Genomic DNA, 26,707 nt, shown 5'->3' with positions numbered 1-26,707 from the left:
GCTCAGACTGTGCCCCTTTTATTGATTATTATATCACCTGTGGCTTGGACGAAGCGATAAAAGCTTTAATGGTCCATCAGACAAAGTGTTATGTATATCTTGAATGTGCTTGATGAAAATGTAATAAATGGACCACGCTGCATGTTCTCAATTTCACGGTTGTTCAACAGTCTGACATTTAAACTTGCATTAACTCAATGGAAACGAATTGGTAAGGAAGCCTCTGATAAATTCCTGGCGCAATTCAAAACGTTGATAAATTTCACAAGTGTAATACATCTCACCTTTTGGTATGCCATGTAAGAGGAATTTTATTTAACATTGTCGATAGAGACTAATGCCACATTGAGAACGCATGTCCTTACCTTACGCTGTAACCTGACATGCACCTGCACAGAAATGGAACCACACATCGCAGCAACTCAGTCTGCATCAACTGTAATTGGTCCAAAATGAATTTCCTCGTTCATGTCTCTCAGTGGCCAGACAAGCACAGACAGGTCTGCTCTATTTCTGGCTCCTACAACCATCTTATCAGACTTCTTCTCTCTTTCACTAACATAGGCTCCTAATTATATATAGACGATTTTACTTTTTTTGTGATCTAATGCGTTTATTGACATATATATATATATATATATATATATTGCAGTGTCATCAGTTACGAAAAATCAACATCATACATATGTTTTATCTCAGAATTAGGTCAGATAGTTTGGTTTAGGATTCATTTGGGCAAACAAGCCAGGCTTGCTTCCAAGAAATAAAATAGTCCATCCATCATCTACTACAGCTTCTCTGATAGAGGGTCATGGGGCAGCTGCCCCTGGGCAAGGGGCAGGGTACACCCATAAGGCTAGCAACAAATTATGAATCACCAGTAACCTAACGTGTGGAATGAAGCCAGAGACAACCAGGTAGAACATGCAAACTAACTAAGGCCCCAGCAGCTGGTTTTAAACCAAACCCTTCTTGTTGTGTAATTAGCTAATTCACCCCCACTCAAGCAGTGCTATAGCAAACTGCTCCAATTAAAAATATTATCACATAATAATAATGCATTTGTTGTTAAAAGTATTTTTAAATAACTAACTTTGGAAACCTGGGATATGAGTGGTTAACGTTAATAGTGTCAGATTGAGACAAAAGGTCTAATCAGCCATAAGAGAAAATGCCACGTTCATGTAGCACAAAGCTTTTATAATAAGAGCAGGTAATTTCCTAAGGAATTAAGTGCACTGTGTTAATCTGTGAAAACGGCATTTGCTCTTACTCGTACTTAAAGGGCTTCTAAGACCTTATTAAACTCAATTAGATAACATTTGTTGACGTGGAGAACATTGATGGGTATTTGTCGTGCATAAAGTGACTTCCTACTTTACTAAGGAACGGCTTTGTGGTGTGACCAAACAGAACTGTACCGTTCAAACATGTGTTACTCATCCAGAAATGTTGCTGTGTGGGGAAAAGGTCTCCTACTCAAAGTGAAAACATCAAAAACAGCACTTGTTCTCTTTAGACTAAACCTACAAGATGCAAGCTTATTACTGGAAGGTCACAGAGTCGGGTCCAAGGAAAATAATGGAAAGCATTGTTGAAGTCTACCTGTGTGTTTGTAAAGTGCACCCGTGGTTTTCCAATAGATGGTTTTTAATGCAGTATGTGAACTCTGAAAAAAGGTCAGTGTACTCCTGGCTTTATGTCAGTAGCAGCAAACACTAGTTAACTATACATATTAAAATGTGTGACTTTTTATCCCAGTTAATGCAGAAATGTTTTACATGCAGCACCTTCTTGGCTTATGTAATGCGCTTTGAAGATTTTATTCTTGCACAACGAGCCATCCCTGTTTCCCTCTTGACACTTCCAAAACTCCTAGGAGCTGTCCAAATGCTGAAGGGCTCTGTGCTGCGCTTTGGTTTCTTGGACTGCATGGGAGGCATCATTCAGAGCCCCTATGAGGTCTGGAAGGACCCCAACGCCCCCGAGGACCCCGACCGACCGCGGAGGCGGAAGCTGGTCCACTTTTCCCCGTCGTCGTCCCAGGACGCCTACGGAGAGGGACACTTGGCCGTGGTGTGCTCTGAGAGGCAGGCCAAAATATTCCTGATGCCCTCGCAGTCCTGCCTCTACGTCCACAACATCACAGAGTCGTCCTTTGTGCTGCGAGCCGATGTGGTGTCTGTGAGCAACAGCGTGTGCCTGGCCTGCTTCTGTGCTAATGGACATGTCATGACGCTCAGGTATGACCACAGGCACATCCTGTGATGTAAACTTAGTTCAATTCATAGTTATATGTCAGTATTTTCTTGTGTGGGAGCTTTGGACTAGAGCCGCAAAATGAATTGTATAATAATTGAGATCCGAGCATGGGCAATTATGTAGACATGGTTGAGTGCACGTGTTGACCCTTTGCCTTTAGAGCCCGATGCATAAAATGAAGTGTTTCCCATTCAGAGTATTTGATTTAACCACACTATGACTAGCTCATTTTTATTTTTCAAATACACCTCTGAATAAAGCAGGACAAAGAAATCTGTGTGTGTGTGTGAGGAGACAACACCTTTCTCTTTGGTTGGATGCTAATTTGTTCTGTCATGTGGTTTTAAATATACTTTCGGGAATACAGTTTGATGTCATATGATCTGAATGATGTTTTATTTATAGCTTAAATAGGGTCAGTATTAAATAGCTATAGTTAAGAGTTTGAATGAGCATGTGCTTTATTTTGCAGGTGATGCTATACTAATGTTCCTGTTGTCTGACTTGTCCTTCATTCTTCTCGCTCCGCTCACAGTCTGCCCAGTTTAAGACCACTGATGGATGTCAATTACCTGCCTCTGACAGACATGCGCATTGCGAGAACCTTTTGCTTCACCAATGGGGGGCAGGCTCTATACCTCAGCTCCCCCACAGAGATCCAGAGAATCACGTACAGCCAAGAGATGTGCGACAACCTGCAGGTCAGCACTGCAGCTTGACTCTGTGATGCTCATGTAAAGATAAAGTCATTTCCAGATTTGCATTTATGTGTATGCATGTGGAAGAAAGAAAGAAAATTTGTTGACTGGTAATTTTAACTCTCGCCCCTCAATCTCACGCTTTGGTTCAGAGACGTATCGGAGCGGTAAATAAGCAGCAGACATTATTGAAAGGAGCTGAAAGGAAACAGTGAAGAGAAATGTCACACTTGTCACATGTTGTATGGACTCTGCTGCGTTGAATACGGATGCGGAGTTACAGTGTGGCTGCCTGTGCATGTAACACACAGTCATATTCATGTCCTGAAAACAAACGTGAAGCCTGGAACATAATGCTGCCACAGTGCCATCTACTGGCAGCATTGTATTCTTAGTAGTTTTTTGGTTCTCAGTCTTGGAGGAAAAATAGTGGGTGCGGACAAGTAAACTGACAAATGATATCATACACCTTGTCTCAGTGATACAATCGTTTTGGCATTACATCTCCTGTGCAATTGTTAAGACATTTTCTTTCATTTTCCGTCCCTGCAGGAAATGCTGGGAGAGCTGTTTACACCAATAGAAACACCAGAGGCCCAGAACAGAGGATTTTTAAAGGGCTTCTTCGGAGGAAATGCCCAAACGTTCGACCGAGAAGAGCTCTGTGCGTTCTCTTTCTCCTTTTAAATATTAGTGTTTCTCTCCAACATGTGCTAACCTGCCTGAAGTGGGGGACGTGATATTAATAGTCACTATGTAGAAGACATAAATGTTTTGTGTCTTCAAAAGTCTACCTTATAAAAGATTAAAACGTAGTTTCATTTCTGTATGTCTGGTTCTCTTTCATTTTCGTCCGATGTGTTGTTGACAGTTGGCGAGGCGGCAGCTGGGAAGGCTTCTCGGAGTCTGGCGCAGCACATCCCCGGTCAGGGAGGGATGGAGGGCATGAAGGTGGCAGCCAGCGGGGTGGTGGGTGACCTGGCACGGGCCCGCATCGCCCTGGACGAGAGAGGCCAAAGGCTGGGAGAGCTGGAGGAACGGACCGCCCTGATGATGACCAGTGCAGAAACCTTCTCCAAACACGCTCATGAGGTGAAAACAAGACCGCAGGTTTTTTTTGGTTGGTTTGAGATGAGCAAATTCACTTAAGGTTCACAAATGGTTATGGAAATACTTTTTAAATTTAATCTCTCTGCCAAGATCTGTTTTTTTTGTTCATGTTTGCTTTGAAAACACAGAATAATGCCACTAATGTAAACTGATCGATGCAGCCATGTTTCCTTAGAAAAAATTATACAATTTATCAGTTTGTTAACATTTCTTGTGTTGTGAGTTATTATTAGTGAAATTTTATCAAAATATGCTTTTTTTTGGAACCATTTATGCTACTTACTCTCCATGACTATTGCATACAGTAGTTTTTCAAAGTGTTATTCCCGACATATTCTGTCTAGCATTTGACACAGCTGTAATAATCCTTTATGTCTCTCAAGTATCTCAACAGTATCTGACTTTTTTTCACAGCTGATGCTGAAGTGCAAGGACAAGAAGTGGTACCAGTTCTAATAGCAGAAGAAAAAGGCTGAGGCCGCCCACGGCCGGAGCTTTGTGCCGCGACAGGACTTTCACTTTCAAAATGAAAGCAATTAACAGATGGACACGAGAGTGACTTTGTTTTTACAGCTTCTGGACTGGCTACATGTACAGCACTGTCACATTGGTGAATAACGAGGACGGGCTAGTTCCTTGACGTGCAGTGTTAAGGACAGAGAGGGGATGGCGGCATTGGAAGGTCTGAAGATGGAACTGGTGATGTGTCTGTGTGTGTGTCTGCGTGTGTGTGTGTGTGTGTGTGTTTGCGTGTGTGGGAGCTTGTGTTGTTGGGTTTTCTGGACCTTACTGTGTAGATACTCAAACGTTAAGAAACCAACAAGAAATGCATGAAACAACAATGGATGACTATTAAAAATATACAACTGCCATATTAAAAAGCAGCATGCTACTTTAACAGGAGATTCAAAAATTACAAAAAAAAAGTTTTATTTATGATGTAAGCCAACGTCGGGAACTATGAAAAACTTTATATTTTTTGAGATATTGACAAAAAAAAATCTATATATAAAAAGGGAAATGTATACCTGCATTGCTATTAAGCCAAAACTTGTGTTACTTTCCCTTTTTTTTTTTTTTTTTAATTCTTCCTTTTTAGGTTGTTTTTTTCTTAGTCTCAGCAACTATTACTTGACACAATATAAATGCACATAGTTAACTTTATCTTACACACACTTAGAATAATGCTAAACTTTGTTCTCAATTACTCTGGGCTGCACAGTGCAAATATAAATGAGTAGTATTAACACTTAACTCTGCACAGTCTTATCACACTGATCTATTTTCACTTTTCAGCTGCTGCTGCTGCTGCTTGTAAAAGCATTAAATGACAACGAGGGAACATCCCATTCCCTGAACTACAGTTGTATGAAAACAGAGACTGGAGAGATTGGTGTGAGGCATATGCAGAGGGATGGAGAGATAGAAGTGTATTCTGAACAGTGTGTTTATATAATAAACCTATTCATGTGCCATAAATCCAAGACGGATGAATATCACCACTCACTGCAAACTAACCAAGAGCCAATCAGTGGTAGACATCGCAGGATTCCTGCTGATAGGAGCAGATGATGCTTGGCCATTAGAGGGCATTTATCGAAGTTTCTTTACCATAAAACAAACATCCGAGGGTGTGCTTTATATTTGTTTTCACTGGATCAACGTCGGAGTCTTCAGCTGCCTTTGTCAGACATACAAGTTTTAGTGAGCCAGTAGATTGTCTGTGTGTGCGGGAGTGAGAGCGAGACTCTTTCTCTGCTTAAGCAATCAAACGTGAATGATACCCTCGCATCTCTCTCCGCCTCAGTCCCGTGCTTCGTGAATCTTTAAACTGGAGGAGTCCTCTGTTCGCAGACGGTACTCGTAGCGATTGTCTTTGTGACGCGAACCCGAAAGGAGTTAGAATCACATGTTTAATCTCGGCGCTCTCCCTCGGGAGATGTTAATCGGTAAAAGGTTCAGGAGAAGTAACAGTATTTTATTTTATATATTTTTTTTTTTTTAGTGATGTTCAGATGTTGAGTCAGTGAAGAAACTGTACATGTGTAAAACATTTGCAACGATTTCAACCGAAGGTTTTTTCTTTTTCAATATCGTTCTTGATGACTATGATATCCTTGTGTCGCAGTCCTATATTTGATGGTTATGGCCTCTTAACTGAGGCCTCTTGTATTTTAAAAACAACAAAATGTTTCATGATACATGGTCGTGTATCATATTGTGATCGTGTTGTCTGTCAGTGTGTAGCCACACGACACAAGCAAACAGCATTAAGTGAGGAGGATATTTTGTACTTGTGTATTTGTCTGTACTTTGAACTGATCTGAAAAATCAATCAGAGGATTATCGGTGTCCATCTCTCACACATTAGACCACGTATGAAGTAATGCGCCTTGACCGTGTTGACATCACTCCAACGCAAAATATGCACAGTGACACTCGAAGGCTAAAAACTAAACGGACAGAAGTGCATCCGCATTGTTAAACATGTCTGCCTGAGATATTGCTCGGGCTAAAATGGCCTTCATACACATTTCTTTTAACATGCTTCGCCTGGAAAGACGTGGATTTCAGGAATTACACACGATCTGATTCAAATGGGTGTCTTAAACATGTCAACAAAAAAATAACAATATTACATTTCTCTCCTATCCCTGTACCGTCAATGAGATTTGTGTTAAGTGCAGTTCTTTCAGTGGCAGAGAAAACAATCAAAAAAGCAAAAAACAAAAATCAAAATAATATTAAAAAAAAAAATCTGACTTCTGCTGACAGGGTGTTTTGTTAGTATGTTTTTGGTTTGTATGTTTTCAGTTTTTATATTAACTGTACAGTTCAATCTTGGGTGAAAGGTGAATCAAAATAAACAACAAAAAAAAATATATAACTAAAACTGATACTGTATTTTCTCTGTATATGTTGTACCTGTTACTGCTGGTACTGTATCTGGTATCCTGGCTCTGTCTCAATCACTGGAACTATGTAGTAGTTCTTCACACTGTAGTATGCTGAAAATGGCATTTATTTTGGTTTTCTCAATGATGGCAGCAAAGTTTGTCTTATTTAAATGGATTCTACCACTTTTTGTTCTTCTTGATATTATACTAGTGTACTAGAAATTACTTGACAAAAAAAAAAAAAAGATCTGAAAATATGTTGATGCAAAAGCAAACTGAAATAAACATTGATTGATGTACACGGCCGAGAGCTCTGTTTCACTTTACCAGGATCAATTGCTGAATTGCAAAAGATGAAGCTTCCTTCCATTGATCAGCCATGAAAACGTTGCAGGGTGTGACAGTTATTACAGCGACTGCCTGTTTTCAGTGCAAGCTGAAAATAATATTGAACAAGAAGTGAATACTTTGAAATAGTGTGTCTGTGAATTATGTTTCTACACAGATCAGCCATAACATTAAAACCACTGACAGGAGCAGTGAATAACATTGACCATCTTGTGACCATACTGTGTTTTGCTGGGAAACTTTTGGACCTGGAATTCACATGCATGTTACTTAGACATGTACAGTGTTGTATAAAGTCCTCAAAAGTCATACTTTAAAAGCAAAGATATCTTATGAGAAAATGACTTTGGTAAAAGTGAAAATCATCTATTAGAGTATTACTTCAGTAAAAGTCTTAACTTACTTGGTATTTACTTAGGTATCAAAAGTACAATTAATTATAATGTACTTAAGAATCAAAAGTGAAAGTACAAGTAAAAAGTATGTGCTCATGCAGTCACGTACTTGAAACAGATTCCTGCAGGCTGGCTGTGGTCAATACACCATACAATATAATCTAAAAGCTACTCACACTACCAGCCAAAGACCATTATGTAACATACTGCATTTCCTTCTGATATATGGTATTTATTACTGTGTTTAATTTGTGACATTACACACAGCATTGTGCCACTTTACCTTCTTGTCCATAGTTAGATACAGATAGTTAGCTAACGTTACCTACACAGTCCTGTGTGGGGCTGCTCTTGGAACAGCCTGTCTAATCTCATGCTAATGGTGATAACATTAGTAGATGATGTCACCTGAATGTTGCGGCCTGATTGGGTTTCTTGAGATTTGCTGGTGCTGGAGTAACGTCGTGGGCAGTCAAGTCATCAGACTCCACCATTTGCCTTGGTTCGAGCAGATGCACATGATGTGGACAGCTAGGTGGACTAGGGATCAGGTGTGGAGTGGATGATAATGAAACGTCAACGGTTCAACATTGTGTTACCAGACATCACGGGACACCCTCAGAAGGGTGAGAAAATGTAATTAATTACATTACTTTGATCTGCAATTTGAGCATTTCAGTTTAATTCAACTTCTAGATTACAGTAATTCAATGAGAAAGCTTGTTCTTCAGCCTAGCTATTTGATTTCATGAGCAAACAGTCTGTGGCTGATATAAAACATTTGTTCAATTTAGGTCTATCTGAACAAGTTGCTGTACAGTAATTAAAACTGCATACAAAACATTAACTCATTTACTCCACCTTCTGCATTGCTTATTTGTCCATGACTAAGTTCCTCTTTTACTGCATTGCTGCTTATATTGATTCTTTTTGCAATTTGTTGCTTTAGGAAAGTGTATGAATACTTCATTTTCCAAGGAAGACGTTAATCTGTGAGAAAAGACATATTGAGTCTCGTTTTTGACATATGTGTTTTTTAGGATTAAATTGTCTTCGAATGTTTCTCAAAAAAACAGACACTACATAAACCTATAAAAACATCATCCACATCCACAATCTCTTCCCTTGCACTATGAGCTTCACTACCACAAAGTTTTACTTCCGTGTTTCCATCCAATCACATTTGGAGTCTCGGTCGCGCCGCAGCCAATCAGATCTCTCCGTGGCCCGTTCTCATCCCGCCCTGCCCCGCCTTCATACATCAACCCGTTCATTTCACTAGCTAACGGCAGACGGTCTCGGGCAGTAACGACACCAGCGGACGCGTAAGGGACATAAAACATCATGCGCTTGTCGTAACCACACACTGGCAATGCCACGCGTGTAACTCCAAATGGAAACGGGGAAAAATGCGTTAAAACTCCACTTCTGTTCATCCTGTGGTGATCTGGACACTGTTAAAGCATCAATGGCATGTCTGCGCTGCGGACTTCTGTGAGGAGAGGGCGGTTAACGTTGGACAAGTGTCAATTATGTCTCCTGGACTGTTTCTGCGGCTGTCTTTGCTGCTCTTCTGTCGGGACGTGTTCAGACACGAACTCCCGGGGGTTCAGGCAGCCTCTGCGCCCAGTGCAGATAAAACTTTGATATGGGGACCTGGACTGGAGGCGAGCATTGTGCTTCCAGCTCGATTTTTCTACATACAGGCTGTGGACAGCTCAGGGAAAAAGTAAGTAACTAAGTAACAGGCCTGGGCTGCTGCGGCGCCTGCGCACTAGTGGCTACGGGTTGAAGTTGCTACAACCTGTAACATTTATTTAAATAGCATGCTAAGCTGCTAACATAGTAGCATCTTGACTCGTTAAAGCTCTGTTAGAGCATGTTGAAACTGAATTAAAATGACAATGTGTTACGTGGTTTATTTTATACTGAAGCTACAACGGGTGTTGTTGTGGAAAAAAAAACTACTGTGAAGCTCCCTTTAAGGTTTCAGTGTTTTGCTAAGAAAATGTGATACGTATCATAGAACGTGTATTCATGTCAAGAAGTGTGCTTGTTAAGAATATCTTCAATGTATTCATTGTAGTTTCTTGGTCTAAAGGCTGTACAGATACAGTCTATCTATGGTTTAACAGTCAATGGTACAAACTAGTGAATTCTAATACAGCAGCCCTGCACTAAATCTTAGCTTCATGGAGGATATAGTATGAAGTATATGGTTTAAATATCTATATATTATATAATATAAATAAATGAGAGAGTTGTTGTGTTTTCATCTTGTACCTCATCTGTTGGGCTTGACTAAATAACAGAGAAACACTTAAGTGTTAAATTCAATCAAGTTAAACAGCACCACATCCTTCAAAATGATCATCCAGTTGAATTACCACCATTTCAACATAAACAGCAACACGATCTAGTGCAGGACTATTACACTACTTCACTTCTTTTCACCAGTGTACCTAATAAAGTGAGTGTAAAGTCTAATTTTATTGACACGGGATGTTGTCATTGCAGACCTGTTACTACAAAGAAAGAGCAGCGTAATCAATCCATCCACCACGTGTTGTGTTGTGTGGTAGCTGATATGTCAAAACTAGAGCAGACATGAAAGTTTGCGCCTCCGGTAATAAGTTGTCAGACAAACTTCTGTGACCTGTTTCATCAAAGAGCCGCGTGGGCCCACTGAAGGTGTCCTATTCTCTGTGTAGTCACTCGGTGGATATCACTTTCACACATGCTCGAGCCCATTCATACCCAGTACAAAAAAACAAAACAAAACAACATTGTTGTCTGCTTATACAGAATGGGCACAATGGCTCAGTGTCTGTTGTAAGAAACCACAAAAATCATATCAGTAACACACTTTTAATTTACAAGTTGTTGTATTCAGTGATACTGTGATCAGATTTTAAGAATGCATCATTCACATGCAGATGAGGTAAACAGGAACATCTACAGCAAAATAGTGTTTTTTTGTTTCGAAGAGTAGAAGCAGAACCAAACTGACACCAACAGTGTTAAATAAACCATATAGATGATTTTATTTCTTCTAACTGAAAAAAGTTAAAGTCACCTGATACTAGATTGCGTATTCAAATCAGATCCAATTTATTGCTAATATCAGTTTAAGACATAACATGCAAAGGGGCAGTATACTGTTCTATTCTAGGTAGAGAAAAAATATCTGCACTTGGCTTAAAATAATAATGCTAATAATTCCCTGGTTTTATATAGCACCTTACCATAGACACTCAAGTGCGTTACAATTGAATGCATTATTCATTCGCTCACACAGTCACTCTCTAGCGGTGGCAAACTACCTCGATAGTCACAGCTGCCCTGGGGCAGGCTGACAGAAGCATGGCTGCTAATCCGCGCCTACAGCCTCTCTGACCACCACCAAACATCAATCACTCGCAATCTTCACACTGGGAGCAAGGTGGGTTAAGTGTCTTGCCCAAGGACACAACAGGAACACGACAGAACCACCAACCGGACGACTGCTCTACCTCCCGATCTACTACCGCTTATAAACTGTGTCTCATATTTGATGTTACACCCGTGACACTGTCCGAGTTCACTCTTAACCGCGGTGTATTTCCCCCCCTCTCTCAGTTTAACAGCGTCGCCCGGAGAGAAGACGTTCGAAGTGAAGATCGTGTCTCCAGTGGAGCAGTTCACCAGGATTTGGATTCAGGTCCTGGACAGACAGGATGGGTCGTTCCTGGTTCGCTACAGGATGTACGCCACCTATACAGAGCTCCACGTCCACGTTCTGCTCAAAAACAAGCACGTTGCAAAGTCACCGTTCATTCTTAAAGGTACGATAGAAATCAGAAGTGTGTCCTGGGATGGGAGAACACGAGGGCGTGTACTTAACCACATATGTCACTGGTGAACATTTTTAATGCAGGTGGAAGAGCAATATCTATGAGTATGTGTTTATACTCTGCAGGTCCAGTTTATCATGAAGGCTGCGACTGTCCTCAACCAAGTGGTTCTGTGTGGGAGGCCCACATGCACTGTCCTCCGTCCTTCCCCCAGATAGAGAGGGACCTGTCCCTTTACAGCAGTGTCGACCCAGATCGCAATGCACAGGAGATCCCACAGCGCTTTGGACAGCGGCAGAGCCTCTGCCACTACACTGTGAAAGACAATAAGGTACTCGTCTGACAAAGAAAGACCAAGAATGACGTTAGTAATTTGTAGTGAGAATTATTATATGTAAATGATATTCATACCCTCTGTATGTGCCCTCTTGCTTTATTACAGTCGTTCCTTGTGTCACATTTCCCTCTGGCTCACTGAATGATATCACCCGTGGCTGGGCCAGAGACATTCACGACAGGCCACTATTGACTTGGTTGGATTTAGGTCTAGGCTTTGGATAGTGGTGAGGGGTGACATATTTTATTTTTGGCAAACTGAGGTTCACCTGTTGTTAAAACAGCAGTAAAGACGCCCAACTTTGCCTTTTCCCAAACAGTGCCTGTGTTTGACAAAAACACGCCAGTTTTCTCTTTAAAATTCAGCCATAACCAAAGGGCAGTATAGTAATAAACAAAGGTATTTCCCTAGACTCAAGTAATTAGGGCCAAGCAGTAAAGTAACGTCAGTCAGTAGCGCCTGCAGCCATGTGACACATCTGTAAGAGCAGTGTGTCAGCCAGGTGTTCAAGGCTACCATCTTCTCAAAATACCTCTGTGGACGTCAATCCATAGTGCTGTAACAGTGATACGATCTCTAAAGCGCCTCTGTTCACACAGTGCTAGTGTTACCTGGTCATTCCTCGGTGGTTTACTGTCCCACTGGATCTTAAACAGTTCCCTGCAAAAGTGTGTTATCAGTGGAGTGAAATGGAATATTGTTGTCCTTTTAAGGGTTTTGCAATCCAAAACCAACAGTGACACAAAAATAAAGACAGGATTTTGGCTTTAGACTGTATGCACATGTATTTTGTCATCTCGCACAATATTTTAATATTGAGTCCCCTTTAGTATCGACACAGCCAACAGCCTTCATTTTTGCTTCTCTGTCCTCAAACTAATCTTTAGTGTGTAAAATGCTCAGGTCCTGTGACTGACTAGGTTAATTTAACTGGATTAGCACATTTGGGCCATCGTTGTAGGTTACTTGATGCAGGGCCATATTCCACTGGGCAGTGACCTACCTACCACAACCAAGAATCACCTCATAACTGCACATCAGAAATAACCTTCAAAGAGCATTCAGTAACGCTGATATACGATTCCAAATGTCCTACTTTATGGTCAAATAGTGAATAAATTAAACGCTTCCAGTTGCATGTGACTCCATTGCTCCTTCCACCTCTCATCAAGACGACACACCCACATAGTATTTGATGTCAACCCTAAATCTTGATAATACTGCAGACTGTGTCACTGTATATAATTTCACTTTCTTTACCTTTTAATTAGTTATAAGCAGGCACATTGGTCAAACTAATGTATGTGGTCATTAAGACCTGATCCTTCTTTAATGTAATAAACGTCTCTTACAGTAAACTGCTTTTTATAATCAATGCAATCAACACAAATGCAAGTTTTCCTCTGGGTGTCCTGGCCTTCCTGTGGTGTAGATTATTCCTAAATGTCGATCTTTCCTAAAATTAAACAGAAGGTATCCAAGTATCACTGAATGCAACAATCTCATCGTTGCATTTCTCAGTAGATTAAAAGACTGAAATAAAAGCTGTCCTTTCATGTGTGAGCAACCCATACGAAAGCGTTCCACCTGTCAGTCGCTCATTAACTCTGCTTTTGCCCACCTGAAAGTGGGGACAGTGAACGCATCCATTTGTACAACGCATGTTAATGTGAAAACCATTACCTGAAAGTAATCTCGATTGAAACCTTTGCTGTCTTCACCCGCCTTTCACGAGGCCACGCTCCGCTGCAGGAAAGCTGTGTCCGTGTGTTCATGCTAAATAGCTTCGGTTGTGTTATTACCTTCTCTTTATTCTCTCTAGGTCTATGTGAAAACATTTGGAGAACATGTTGGGTTCAGGATCTTCATGGATGCCATCCTCTTGTCACTCACCAGGAAGGTGAACTCCTCTTACACTGCCTGTCAAAATGTTTTCCATGTTTAACTCGCCAACCTTGAATGATGCTTTTCAGAATGTATCACTTTAATACTGCATCTATTCATTCAGCGAGATGATGATTTTCCGTAATTATTCTTCAATCATACAAAACATGCACACAATATGAAAGTTGGAGTGTGCATCAAGGCCTCCTCTGTTATCACCTACTATTAGTGTCCTATTTTAATGAGAGCGCTCCTGTTTTCGTTGTCAGAAGAGTATTATTCATGACCGTCTCTGTGATGGTGTGTTTGTGTATCCAGGTGCAGCTCCCTGATACGGAGTTTTTCGTTAATCTGGGCGACTGGCCGTTGGAGAAGAGAAAACCCTCAGAGAAGATTCACCCCATCTTTTCCTGGTGTGGCTCTAACAACACCAGAGATATCGTCATGCCCACTTATGACCTGACCGAGTCTGTCCTCGAGACCATGGGAAGGTACAGTCCTGTATTCGTAACACAACTATTGCACATGCTAAGTATCACCGAGTTTGCGCTGGACTAAACCGAGAACTTGAGGTTAAGTGTCACTGCATTTTTATGAAGTATGAACAGTTTAGTATCCATATTTTGGTATCCAAAGGCTCCTAGTTGCAAAGAAACTATTTGTCCAATCAACAGGGTGAGCCTGGACATGATGTCGGTTCAGGCCAACACGGGGCCGGCGTGGCCGGAGAAGAACGCCACGGCTTTCTGGAGGGGCCGGGACAGTCGTCAGGAGCGTCTGGAGCTGGTCAAGCTCTCCAGGGCTCACCCCGACCTAATAGACGCTGCTTTCACCAACTTCTTCTTCTTCAAACATGACGAGAGCCTCTACGGGCCGCTGGTCAAACACGTCTCCTTCTTTGACTTTTTCAAGGTGAGAGTGCAGGTTTTTTGTTTGTGTGTGTTTTAGAAAAAGCCTGATTGTAAAAGTGCAAAATTGCTGATGTGACAACATTCAGTAAGAAGCAGAACTCGTTTTTTTTTAATGAAGACAGGAAATCATCCAGCACACAATCAGTCGATTATTTCTTATTTTCATTTCTGTTCTTTGTCCGCCCCCAGTACAAGTACCAAATAAACATCGACGGCACCGTAGCAGCGTATCGACTGCCTTACCTGTTGGCAGGAGACAGTGTGGTAATGAAGCAGGATTCTGGCTACTACGAGCACTTCTACAATGAGCTTCGGCCGTGGGAACACTACATCCCTATAAGGGCGGACCTGGGAGACCTGCTGGAAAAGATCCAGTGGGCTCGTGATCATGATGAAGAGGTGATGAAGATGTGCTGTACATGATACCCTGCCTTCATCCTTAAATAACCACAAATTACTTTGTTCCGTGCTGTCTTTCAGGCAAAGAAAATTGCCTTTGCAGGTCAGCAGTTTGCCCGCAATCATCTTATGGGAGACAAGATATTTTGTTACTACTACAAACTTTACGAGGTAATTACAGTAATATGATAAAACAGTCAAGGTGGTGCAAAAATGATTATTTTATTTATCAGGGTAAAGTGGTTTGAGGATTTGTTTTAATGACAGTTGTTTTGAGGAGACACTTGTCCTTATATTTAACTCGTACGGTCAATGTTCTTTTTGTAGGAGTATGCCAAACTCCAGGTCACGGAGCCTAAGGTTCGTGAGGGCATGGAGCTTGTACCACAGCCAACTGATGACCTGTTTCCATGCTCCTGTCACAGGACCAGGGTAAGGAACACCGCCGACTTGCAGTAGAATACCCACTAACCCTCTATCTTGTACTCATTTATCCCAGCTCGTGTCGTGGGAAAAACTCAAAAGTGAGGGTTGTCGAGAAGTAAGAAATGATTCAGACCCAGTGATCACTTGTGTTGGTTGATTTGCAAATATCTGCGTAAAAGGAGACGCGCAGAGTGCTGTCAAACCGAATGTGGCGTGACAACATTTTATAGTCCATGTCATGTTGGTTTCATGCTGGTACGTGTGGGGCCGGTGTAAAACGTGTTATTTCCCACAAGAAGGAGGCAAGAAGGATGGGAAAAAAGCATTTGCGTGGTGGCACTTAAAATTCAGATCAGGAAATGTCAGCGATTGCATCTAAATAGCTTTTCCTGAACTTTTAGTGAACTTAGGATGTACTCGTGACATTCTTGTTATGAAAGTTGTGTGGGCTATAAGGTCACATGACCAATGCAGATATGACAAGTTAAAATATAAATGTAATTTTCCATTTTGACAGTGTGTATATCACGTTAGTGTAACTGAAGCAGCCATTATTCATTTGATGTGACATAAGACATGTCACAAAGTGTTCAGTTAAAAGTCTGTACTGGATTAAATGATTAAATGGATCTCTGTAAACAATTATAGAGTTTTTGTACACGTTTAAATTTTGACAGTTAAGACGCTATTACATATAGACTTCCTGTAAGTAAATCTTTTGACGAGCAGACAACAAGAGCTTATAAATTAGTCCATTAATTTGTTTTTTTGAGATGCTTTTCCTTGGCAATAGCAATAAAAGGGAAAAATACTATAACAGACCCCTGTTCAACTCTAGTGTGTGGCTCCCTCTGGTGTATACTAGGTGCCGATGCTCCTGCTTTAAACATTTAAACTTAGCATAAAAATGACATGTTTTCATTGTGGGAACACTGACAATAAAGTGCTGCTTATGTCAACGTTTTAATAATCGGTGGCATAGATTTCTTTACAACTGAGATAGACTGGTGACCAGTCCAGGGTGTACCCCGTCTCTCGCCCAATGAAAGCTGGGATAGACAACAACACCCCCCGTGACCCTCTAGAGGACAAGCAGTTATAGAAGATGAGAGAAAGCGATTTCTTTACTACATAACCTCACTTATAATTTGACTTCTCCCCCTCAGATGTGATGTAGTCGTGATCTAGTGACATCTCTATTTCAGATTGTAACATGAGGATTTTTTGTTTATTTTTTTCAGGAAAAGGATGAACTCTGAAGGGTCGTCATTCATAACTGATGTATTGCCAAATAATTTTTCAAAGTGTGAATTTATTGTATGACTGGTGAATATCTTTTTTAATAAATAATTCTGTTTTTATGTTAAAAGTGGTCTGTGTTTGCCTTGCCTTTTTTTATTTTATACACTCAAGTCATGGTGATATTTATACTTCTATATATACTACTAAAGGATGTTTAACAGGATGTGAAATAATAACAGATCTTAGTTCGTATTAGAAGAAACTAACTTCCAGAATCCAGATAGAATTTGAGGAACGAAAGTTCAAATTGAAGCTCATCAGTACTTGTCCACTGACTGAAACAATAGTGCCCCCTAAATCGTAAACATCAATCAAACATGATATATTTATTTATTTTATTTTTTTGGTGGTGTCTAACAGAAATGAAGTTTAGTGTAGATAGTGCCTTATGGATCGATATGAGTGACTCAAGCTCTCCTCTTTACACTAATGGTGGTTAGCACTGATGCCTCATGGCAAAAGGGTTCTGGGTTCAAATCCTTCGTAGGAAAGGCCTTTCTGTGTGGAGTTTGCATGTTCTCCCTATGTCTGCATGGATTTTCTCCGGGTACTCCAGCTTCCTCCCACCATCCAAACACATGGTCATTAGGTTCATTGGTGATTGTAAACTGTCTGTAGGTGTGGGTGTTTTTGAGTGTGAATAGTTGTCTCTCTGTGTTAGCCCTGTGATAGACTGGAGACCTGTTCCGCCTCTTGCCGCCTCTTGGCCAATGACAGCTGGGATAGGCTCCAGTCCCCCATGACCCTCCAGAGGACAAGTGGTTACTGAGATGAATGAATGAAATGAAAACAAGGGCTACTAGCCCTTGTTTGCGTTCATTCATTCATAGTCTTAAAGACAAGATATTTTTTGTTTGTATACTTCTACCTTATACACTCAAACCAGGGTACTTCCACATATGCAAAACACATACTTATATTTTAAAGTGATGTTAAGTGGATGTGAAATAACATAACAGATTAAAACTCAAGCCATGAAGTATCTGGACTGCGCCTTCCCGACAGTGATGTGCTGAAGCTGAAGTGACCACTCCTAAACGCTAGGTGTCGCTCTTTTGCAGTGAGGTTGTATCCTGTGAATACCAGAGAAGAAACGTTCTGAATGAAATGGACAAGTTTGAAGAGGTACGGTGAAAGACCACATTCCGCAACGTGTCAACCAAAGTTAGAGTATGAATTAGCCATCGCTCAAACCAGACGAGTGTTTGTGTAAAGTTTGGGGTAAAGTTAAGTCCTCCTCGGTAATAGCACAGACCCTCACATTACCTGTAAGCCACTGCTTTAAGTTTGTTGAAGGTGCACAGGTAGCTAGCTCAGTACTACGCTGCTTCACGCATCAATGAATGGTAAAACCTAAACAAGCTAGTATTATTTTTGTGAGAGTTGTCGTGTAACCCGCAGTGTATACTTCTGCGTTGAAGTGACGCAGAGGCTCCCGCGTTAACGCAGGCACCTACGCAGTAGGGCTGGTTGTATCGATCTAAATGTCGATAGTATCCATACCCAGGCTAGTATCGGATCGATACTTTGTTGCCTCTTCTACAATAAATTACTCCTCACAGAGTTCATTCGAGCGCAGTTTATTTCCAAGTCTGTGCGCAGCAAGAGTTTTTCCATCCCCACCTGTAGCAAAAGGTGGGATATGGACAGAGTTTCACACTCAAATCCTAGCATCTCACAGCTGGCACCGATGCTGTTATTGAAATGCATGGATACTTAGTTTTTATTTTTTTTTTTTTGCCTTTTTCCACTTCCTGCTTCACTGTAAACAACTGTAACTTTCGCCAAAATTTCAGTCGAATTCCCCCGAAAAATCAGAAATCAAAAAATCAAAAATTTCACTCAACACACATACAAACAACATGAAGATACATACATACAAATGTCTGTATCTCCAACTCTTCAGTTCACCTTTATCCTTCCATAGTTGGTGTGCACCACCCAAATGTGTAACTTATTTGGTCTACTAAATTATTGGGTATTTCCGGCTTTTATCTTTCTTTTAATTTACAGTTATTAGGAATGTTTGTATGTTTGTATGTGCTAAGCTACTGTGACCAAGTATTTCCCTCGTGGATCACTAAAGTCTAACTTAGACTTCAGAGTGAAATGTTGTGGCACAACTAATGAGCATGTTTCACTTTAACTTTTTGTTTCATCATTGATTTGGTCTGAGATGTTTACACCTCATGATGCTAACTGACTTTCAGGAAGCAGTGAAGGTGCCGTTTGGTACTAGGTCTCTGGATGCCGCCTTGTGTGTCCCTGCCTCACTGGACCGTGTTCGCAGGGCTGTCATCCTCACACACGGGGCTGGGGGAGACATGAACTTCAGACATCTGGTGTCTCTGGCACACTGTCTGGCCTCCAGAGGCATCATCTGCTTCCGATTCACATGCAAAGGTTTAAACTTGAGTTATAGGGTGAAGGCCTACCGTGCTGTGTGGGTGAGCATATTCATTCACTTCATTCATGGGAAGATGACTTCTGTGCATTGATGAGCTGCTTCACGCAACATGTTTTCCTCCCAGGACTACTTGAAGTCACTACAGAAGTTCACAATTAGACACATTTATTTTGGAGGTAAGCCTGTCAGATCCCGTAGAGGAAGTTTTGACAAATTTTTATATTTTTAATATCGCTTTCTGTTTTGGGTAAACTGACAACTATCAATATCAGATTATGCCCCAAAAAATCTTTTCTCTACAACTAAAATTACACTCCTTAAACACAGGCAGGTCAATGGGATGTCGTTCTGCTGTGGCTCTAGCCAGGCAGCTAAGCGACGAAGCTGAGGATGCGGTGCAGGGTGTCATATGCCTGTCGTTCCCCCTGCACCCACCGGGACAGACAGACGCCCATCGCCAGCGGAGTGAAGATCTCAAAATGCTGCCAGAACACATGCGTGTGCTATTTGTGTCAGGCAAAGAGGACAACATGTGTGACAGGGTAAGAGAGAAATTTAGTCTGGATTGACTGCATTTTCCATGTATTTATATTCATACATCCTCAGCTATTTTTTTTACAGCAGTACTGTGCATGTTTTACTTCATATGTGCTCAAATGTTTTGTTGGTCTCAGAAAGTTGCATGAAACACTTTTCCTTATTTGTCTCACTTAAGCACTATACATGTTTTCCTATGACTCAGTCATCAGTTGCATGTGTTGATAGAGGGTTCCTACCATTTGTATATATTTATTCTTAAAGTTCAATGTTCTGAATGCATGGAAGTGATTTCATATGAGAGCATTATTATTCCATCTTACATATCCTGTACATGGTCCAGTCCTGTCCAATCCAGTTTATGGCAGTTGAATGTCATGACATGCATCGCTATGATTTTGCCGTCTGTCTTTGCTCAGGATCTTTTCACCGGTGTGGTAAAAGAAATGAAATCTCAGGTTGAGGTTTTCTGGCTACACGGAGGCAGCCATGGACTGACGGTGAAAGGAAGGTCTGAGGATTCTGTGTTGGATGAAGTGAACACCAAGGTTATCGACTGGATCAGTGAACAGGGAGAATAGATTAATTACTGTGTTGAGATGTAGATTTGTTTGTTTTCTGTTTTTAAATACTTTTTAAATAAATTGTATTATTTTACACAATGGATGCGTTTGTATAGAGTATGTGTTGCGTGGTCTGTATTTATAATAATCCCTCCCACTCTCTTTCTTTTTTCATGCTTGCTTACAGGTTGAGCTGTGAGGGTCTGCTGCACATACCTGCCCATCTGGGCTCTGTCTCTAGAACATAAAGAATCTGTCTATAGAACGGCATAAAAGACGGCACTTGTTAGTCTCTCTCTCTTTCTCTTTGAGGTGCCTACTGCATCCTCCTCAGCCTCTTTGTTACTCCCATCCAGTTACAGCTGACATTATTAGTGTTGTTAGGCATCATAATTTTGAGTGATTTAAATAATCTACTTTGATCGGAATAAGTTGGATTTTATCACATTAACTTGTTAAACGCTTACTTTGGTCGATCCTCTGTGATAGGTCCTGGTTCACAAGTTTCCTCCATTGGGGCAGCAGTTCCGGTTGACCCGTCACTTCCTTATGAATAAGGCGGTGTCTGACCAGGCAGGATGTGCAGTGTACTTGCATGATGTTGTAGTATATAGTAACTCTTGGGAGGATCAACTTCAACACGTCCGGGCTCTGTTTGATCATCTGGCCTGGGCTTCTCTGACCATTAATTTAGCAAAATGTGAGTTTGCAAGAGCAACTGTCACCTACCTGGGCAAAGTGGTCGGTCGAGGCCAGGTGTGCCCAGTGAGAGCAAAAGTGTTGACAGTTGACCAATTTCCTGTTCTGACCTCTAAGAAATAAATATCACTTCGTGGGTATGGTGGGCTATTATTGAGAATTTTGTAAAATAAAAAAAAAATAATAATTCTCCACAGTAGCAGCTCTACTTACATCTGTTCTGAGTTCAAAAGATAAATTTGAATGGTTCCTTCATTGTCAAAAGTCTTCTGAGTCAGTGAAGTCAGTGTTGTGTTCTAGCAGCTCCACGGATGGATCAGCCGTTCACACGCTATGTGCATGCTAGGCTAGTAAGGTGGGAGATGGTGCTGTCCTCATGTAGGTGAACACAAACAGTGGTGACTTGCCAGTGAGTTTTTTTCTACAACGTTCGACACACATTAGTTGAATTATTCCATAATTGAAAAAATGTATGTGGATGGAGGAGTAAACCTTTTAGTGGTGTATACGGACTATAACCCTCTATCTCCACTCTCTCTAAAACCCAAATCAATGGCTCATGCATTGGTGTCTTTTCCTTCAGCCATAACATAGTCACTATGTAGTTTAACTGGTGTCCTTTACTTTCTGCATGGTCTGTTTCTGTTGTTTGTCTCTCTCCCCTGTTAAAGTCAGTGTTCCACAGAGCTTTACTCTGCCCGTAGCATAGGACAACAGATTTGAAACACCATACAGAAACATACCTTACAATACTTGAATCGTAGCAACCCATATTCATAAAGACTGCACGATAGAATCACAACATACCATATCATTGTCCATGCCCCATATTTTTGTTAGAGAGCAGTGCAAAGCAAAAGTAGTCTTTGCCTTTCATAGCCTCACGCAGCTCCTTCTCTTTTTTAAGAGGTACTGTATCTCTGCAGAATGAAATATGATTGAGAAGAATTACACTGTATAGCCACGAATCTGCTCCATTGTGCTGATTCATACTCTGCCCTTTATTATTCCATAAGTGAAACACGACAATTAAATTATATACAAATAATGTATTCAAATGTATTTCTGCTTTTATTCAGTTTGACTATCACGCACGCACGTCTGGGCAGGTTAGGGCAGTGGCTATGTGGGCGCGTCAATGTGCATCATGTGACCTACCGACCCACCGAGGGTAGATCTAGATTATCATTATTATTTATTATAACCAAGCCTGCTCCCAGTACACCACATAATGTAAAACTACTGTTGTAGTATTTATCTAGTGACTGGCGCCTCCAGCATCACAGATACATATGTATACCAAAAGACACAAAGATTTAGTAAAAGCTTGCAGAAACACAAAAATAACCTTGACAAGTAGACAATTTCTTTTGTAAAAATCTTTTGGTGCTGATTATACCCCATTTAATTACTCCAAGAGAAATGTATAAACTGCTGGTTTTGTTGCAAATGCAGTGAATCATCAGCACCTTCCATCTCTGATTCAACAGAGTTCTGAAGTGTGTGATTACATTCTTTTATTTACACTTTTCTATAATATCAGTGTTGAGTGTTGTGTTTCTCTTTCTTAGCAGTTGACGGTTGCTAAAACTGTCACTATTGTTCAACCAGATTATAGATAATTTAGTCACCATCTGTCTTTGTGACTGTGTAATAAATTTAGTTTTTTATTTTGCCTGAAATAAAAGTGAAATGTAGTGTTGTTGAATTCAAATAGGTTTAGTGTTATCCATAAGAAAACAATGGTTTGAGTTCTGACATTGGGGTCTCATTATGTCCAAACACAATAAAACAGTAAAGAGACGTATAATTAAAATAGACAAATAAGACTAGCAGCAACACTGTGAGGAAGGTGTTGCACTTCTGTAATTCTCTTCATGAATCCATAGCAAGATATAATCACCTATGAGTGAGTTACATGTACATCATTGATTATTTATTTGGAAAAAAAAACAAAACCATACCATTAAAGAATAAACCTATGAATTATCACTTGCATAAATGCATGAAAACAACTTCAGGTTTGTTTGTTTGTTTTAAACTCTGTAATAATTCTGTCATGTCATTTTGGAAATGATACTAAATATTGTCCAACTCAGAACTCAGTTATAGAAGAGATGTGTAAGTATTTGTATATTGGTATTATTTTTATTTTTTTATGCTGTTAATGAAACCACTCATTCATTCATTGTCCGTAAATGTTAGAGCGTATTCCTGTTGATGTCTGGAGTTTCTTCCAGCAGGCAATGGACAAAAGATGTTTTTGCCCAATACCTTGAGGACAGGCTGCCAGTACATCACAGGATCAACACAGAGAGACACCAGGCTACTATGGACAGGGATCTATCACAGGACAAACACAAAGAGACAAACAATCATTCACACAACATAAAACAAAAAAGGGGAAAGTGATGGGGGATGTGGGAGAGGTTGGAGGAGGAGGGGTTGATAGGATTGTGGTTATGACAGAGGTCAGACTAGACTGAGGCTGGGTCTCTCAAGTTCTTCTGAAAAAGTTGAGGAATCACTTCTTCAGAGATTTCTTTTTTGTTTTTTTTCGGTGCCTCCTCAATCTGCTGTTCTAGATGTTGCTGTCTGTCCAATAACACCTTTCTGGAGTTTTCCCCCTCCACCACCGTCTTCTCGATGACTTGTTCATGGACTGTGGACGATGCTGGAGGTCGGCCTTTTCCTGGTCCCACTGTCTTTTTTAACTTTCCAGATCCTCCTGCGTCCTGGTAGCTGCAGCCGTCATAGTTGCTGTCATCACTATGTTCTCAGAAAGGTAGTGGAGTTTTTTCTCCTCCCACTGACGTTGTTGTTTGTCCATCTGAGTCTGCATGAGAGTCAGTGCAGCTTTGACTTTCATGGTCTCCTCTGCTTGTTGTTGAAGACAGACCTCTGCTTCCTTCCTTTTGTTCCTTCAGCCTGGAGAGCCTCTTCTAGCTGTTTACCCTGCAGGGAAACATTTTCATGCATCTCTCCCTTCTTGCTGAGCTTCTGGTGAAGAAGAACCATCTCTTCTTTTGCCTCCTTTCCTCTGAGCTGCTCTCTCAGTTGCTCCAACTCTTTTCTCAGAGCAGCCTTTTCTTGTTCCAGTGAAGAGATCTTTTCTGTCCCTTCACCCAGAATCCTGTGAAACTCCAGCTCCAAGATCTGAAGTAGAGTGTCGTTCTTGATCCCAGTGCTGGTGAGTTCAGACTTGACAGCAGACTGCAATTTCTCAGGGGGAGGTAGTTTGGCATTGTCAGGGATTTCTGCAGCTGGCCTGGGAGAAGATGACAATTTAGGTGTCAGCTCCATCAGTTTTGGCAATGCCAAAGGTTTCTTTTTGGTCCTTACAGTAGTCTGTGCAGGGTTCGGTGCAGCAGGTACATTCAGCAACAGGTATTTTTGGAGCTGCCCCTAGTACAATGGGAGCTGTGACGGGCACTTCTGGAGCTGCACATTTGAGCACGGTAGAAGTCTCCACTTTAGGTCCTGTCCCGTTTTCTTGGTGTCGATTGCTGTAATATCAGTGTCCAATCCATCGGTTTTGGTCCTGGTTGGACTTTAGGTCTTGTGCCCATCCTATCTGGCCATGTGGAAGGTTGGTCTTGATGTCTTGTGTCCATCCTATATGGCCTTGTCAAAGGCCTCATGGCAGCCTGTGCTGGGGTTTCTCCAGCGTGCTCTTCAGAAGTTGGCGGAGGTGCTGTGGGTGCTGCTACAGGAATATCTGGAGGTGCTCCGGGTGCTGCTACAGGAATATCTGGAGGTGCTCCATGTACAGCAGGAGCTGCAGCAGGCACTTCTGGAGATGCGGCAGGTACTTCAGTAGCTGGCTCATGTACTGTGGGAGCTGCAATAGGAATCCCTGGAGTTGCATCAGATACAGTGAGAGCTGTGGCTGGTACGCCCATGGCAGGTACTTCAGTTGCTGTGCCAGGTACCTCGGCAGCTGTGGGGGACAGTTTAGGCGAGGTGGCAAGCGATGCAGGTTTGGTTTCCGGTGCTTTTGGCATAACCGAACCGAAGGCGATCTGTGACTCACGGGGGTGAGTCTGCTCTGTCTGGAGGGATGGAAAGTCTTTATCGTTGAGCTGGATGCTGAAGTTCTGCTCAACTTCCTCCTGGTAGTTAGGAGTGATTTTCCTGGAGTTCGTTGGCTGAGACTTCTCCTATTTTTCCTCTACCAACGTCATGGCAGTTCTCATTGGAATGAAGACTTGGTGCTTAAAGTCACGCAGGGTAACTCTAAATTTACCTCTGTGGAGTACCTCCGGTTTGTAGCACCAGTCTACATTTTAAATTGAATAGTGTTTACTGTTCGACTCTATGACTGTTGCTCTGTTGAATATGAAGTAATCTTCACGATCATTCACTGTGTGTCCTTTGGTGGGTGTGCCGATCAAAAACTCACTTGTGGCTTTCAGGGGTTGACCCCATTTTATACTCATGGCAACATTCTACAGATCAAAAGCAGACTTTGATGATGATTTGCTCTTTGAGCTGGATGTAAAAACTTCTTCAATGCAAGAAACAGATTGATTCATCTGTATTTTTTTTTTTTTACTCCATCCATTTTTAACACATGGCAAGTCTGTAGCTGAGGGATGTCTGCCTCAATGTCTGTGAAATGAAATAAGATGAATAAATTCCTCTGCTACACAGTGCGTTTACATGCACGTGAAAAAAACTAATTATTGCCTTAATCGGACTATAACAGGAGAATTTAAGTGCATGTAAACACGTTACTCGGATTAAAATCGGAGTTCTCATTATCCGATTGAGACACCCAGATAATGCGATTGGAATCGGAGTTTTCAATAACAAAAACATCCAAGAAAGCCGATCGCAGAAGAAGAAGAGAAACGGAGCCGTCTGAGGAATAGTGCGGATCTTACCTGCATCAGAAGTAGCGCGAACATTACGTACAAGATTAAAAAATGTAGTATTATCCATCTGGTTGTTGTTTGAAATGCCGGTCTGCCACATGAACGACTCTTGTTTAGTCTATCACGTAACAGGCCAGCCGGAAATCGGGCCGTATTACTTAGCGGTATTATCCCGCTGAAAAGACACGTATCGCCACCTAGTGTGGAAGAGGAGAACAGTTATTCGATTTTCTTGCGCTGCATGTAAACTGGGACAAGGATTGTAGTTAGAAAGTCGAATTTTAAGCATAGCTCGATTAAGCTCTGCATGTAAACACACTGAATGTTGCATCAAGAGATCATACAGCATCACATAAATATAGAAAAGGAAAGGAAAGGGGAGATTTAGAAAGGTAACAAGATGAAACTCGTTAGTATAGCCTGCTAGCTAAATGCCTCCACAACTCTTGAAATGTTTTTATCCCTCAACTAAAAGGATCTAGCAAATATCAGATTTCTCTATATTTCCAGTTCAGTGAATGTATGTTTCAAGAGCTACTTTCAGTTGTTTCCAGCTATTTGAAGGATAGAGCTAATTTTACGTGAGATAAGTAGTGTAAAAAAGTAGTCTTTGTCTTTCAGTCTCACACAGCTGGTTTTGTTTTTCTTTCAACCTCCTCTCCTTACAAGGTCCCTTTATTATTCCAAAAGTAAAAAAATAATTAAATTATATATAAATGTATTTGTGCTTTAATTCAGTTTGACTGTGTACATACTGATGCATATATTTCGTTTGTGTGTAATGTATAGATTAATCGTTTAATGAGAGGTTGCAAGTGCCAG

At 41.1% G+C, this 26,707-nt stretch overlaps 3 protein-coding genes across 19 annotated transcripts in view; all 3 read left to right on the top strand.

Annotated features, from left to right (window-relative positions):
• Positions 1-7,266, top strand: part of stxbp5l (syntaxin binding protein 5L) — a 121,997-nt gene extending 114,731 nt beyond the window's left edge. For all 17 annotated transcript variants that reach the window (XM_047600583.1, XM_047600581.1, XM_047600579.1 and 14 more), the window contains 5 exons: positions 1,880-2,243; positions 2,798-2,963; positions 3,513-3,624; positions 3,832-4,052; positions 4,485-7,266. In XM_047600583.1, the coding sequence (XP_047456539.1) occupies positions 1,880-2,243; positions 2,798-2,963; positions 3,513-3,624; positions 3,832-4,052; positions 4,485-4,526 (905 nt within the window). In that variant the 3' untranslated portion in view covers positions 4,527-7,266. The remainder of the gene's footprint in view (positions 1-1,879; positions 2,244-2,797; positions 2,964-3,512; positions 3,625-3,831; positions 4,053-4,484) is intronic.
• A 1,712-nt stretch (positions 7,267-8,978) lies between these two features.
• On the top strand, positions 8,979-16,869 carry poglut2 (protein O-glucosyltransferase 2). The gene is made up of 10 exons (XM_047602041.1): positions 8,979-9,439; positions 11,329-11,534; positions 11,669-11,874; positions 13,703-13,780; positions 14,083-14,255; positions 14,439-14,676; positions 14,865-15,074; positions 15,156-15,245; positions 15,402-15,506; positions 16,742-16,869. Exons 1-10 carry the CDS (start codon positions 9,243-9,245, stop codon positions 16,757-16,759), a joined length of 1,521 nt encoding a protein of 506 aa, XP_047457997.1. The 5' UTR covers positions 8,979-9,242; the 3' UTR covers positions 16,760-16,869.
• Positions 16,870-17,873: 1,004 nt separating this feature from the next.
• On the top strand, positions 17,874-20,410 carry tex30 (testis expressed 30). The gene is made up of 5 exons (XM_047601195.1): positions 17,874-17,927; positions 19,013-19,249; positions 19,334-19,385; positions 19,537-19,751; positions 20,166-20,410. The coding sequence occupies exons 1-5, from the start codon at positions 17,910-17,912 to the stop codon at positions 20,325-20,327; spliced, it is 684 nt and encodes a 227-aa protein (XP_047457151.1). The 5' UTR covers positions 17,874-17,909; the 3' UTR covers positions 20,328-20,410.
• The last annotated feature ends 6,297 nt before the right edge of the window (positions 20,411-26,707 follow it).

Source organism: Mugil cephalus, chromosome 12, assembly GCF_022458985.1.
Source record: "Mugil cephalus isolate CIBA_MC_2020 chromosome 12, CIBA_Mcephalus_1.1, whole genome shotgun sequence".
NCBI lineage: Eukaryota > Metazoa > Chordata > Actinopteri > Mugiliformes > Mugilidae > Mugil > Mugil cephalus.
This window is presented reverse-complemented; position numbering and strand designations above follow the sequence as displayed.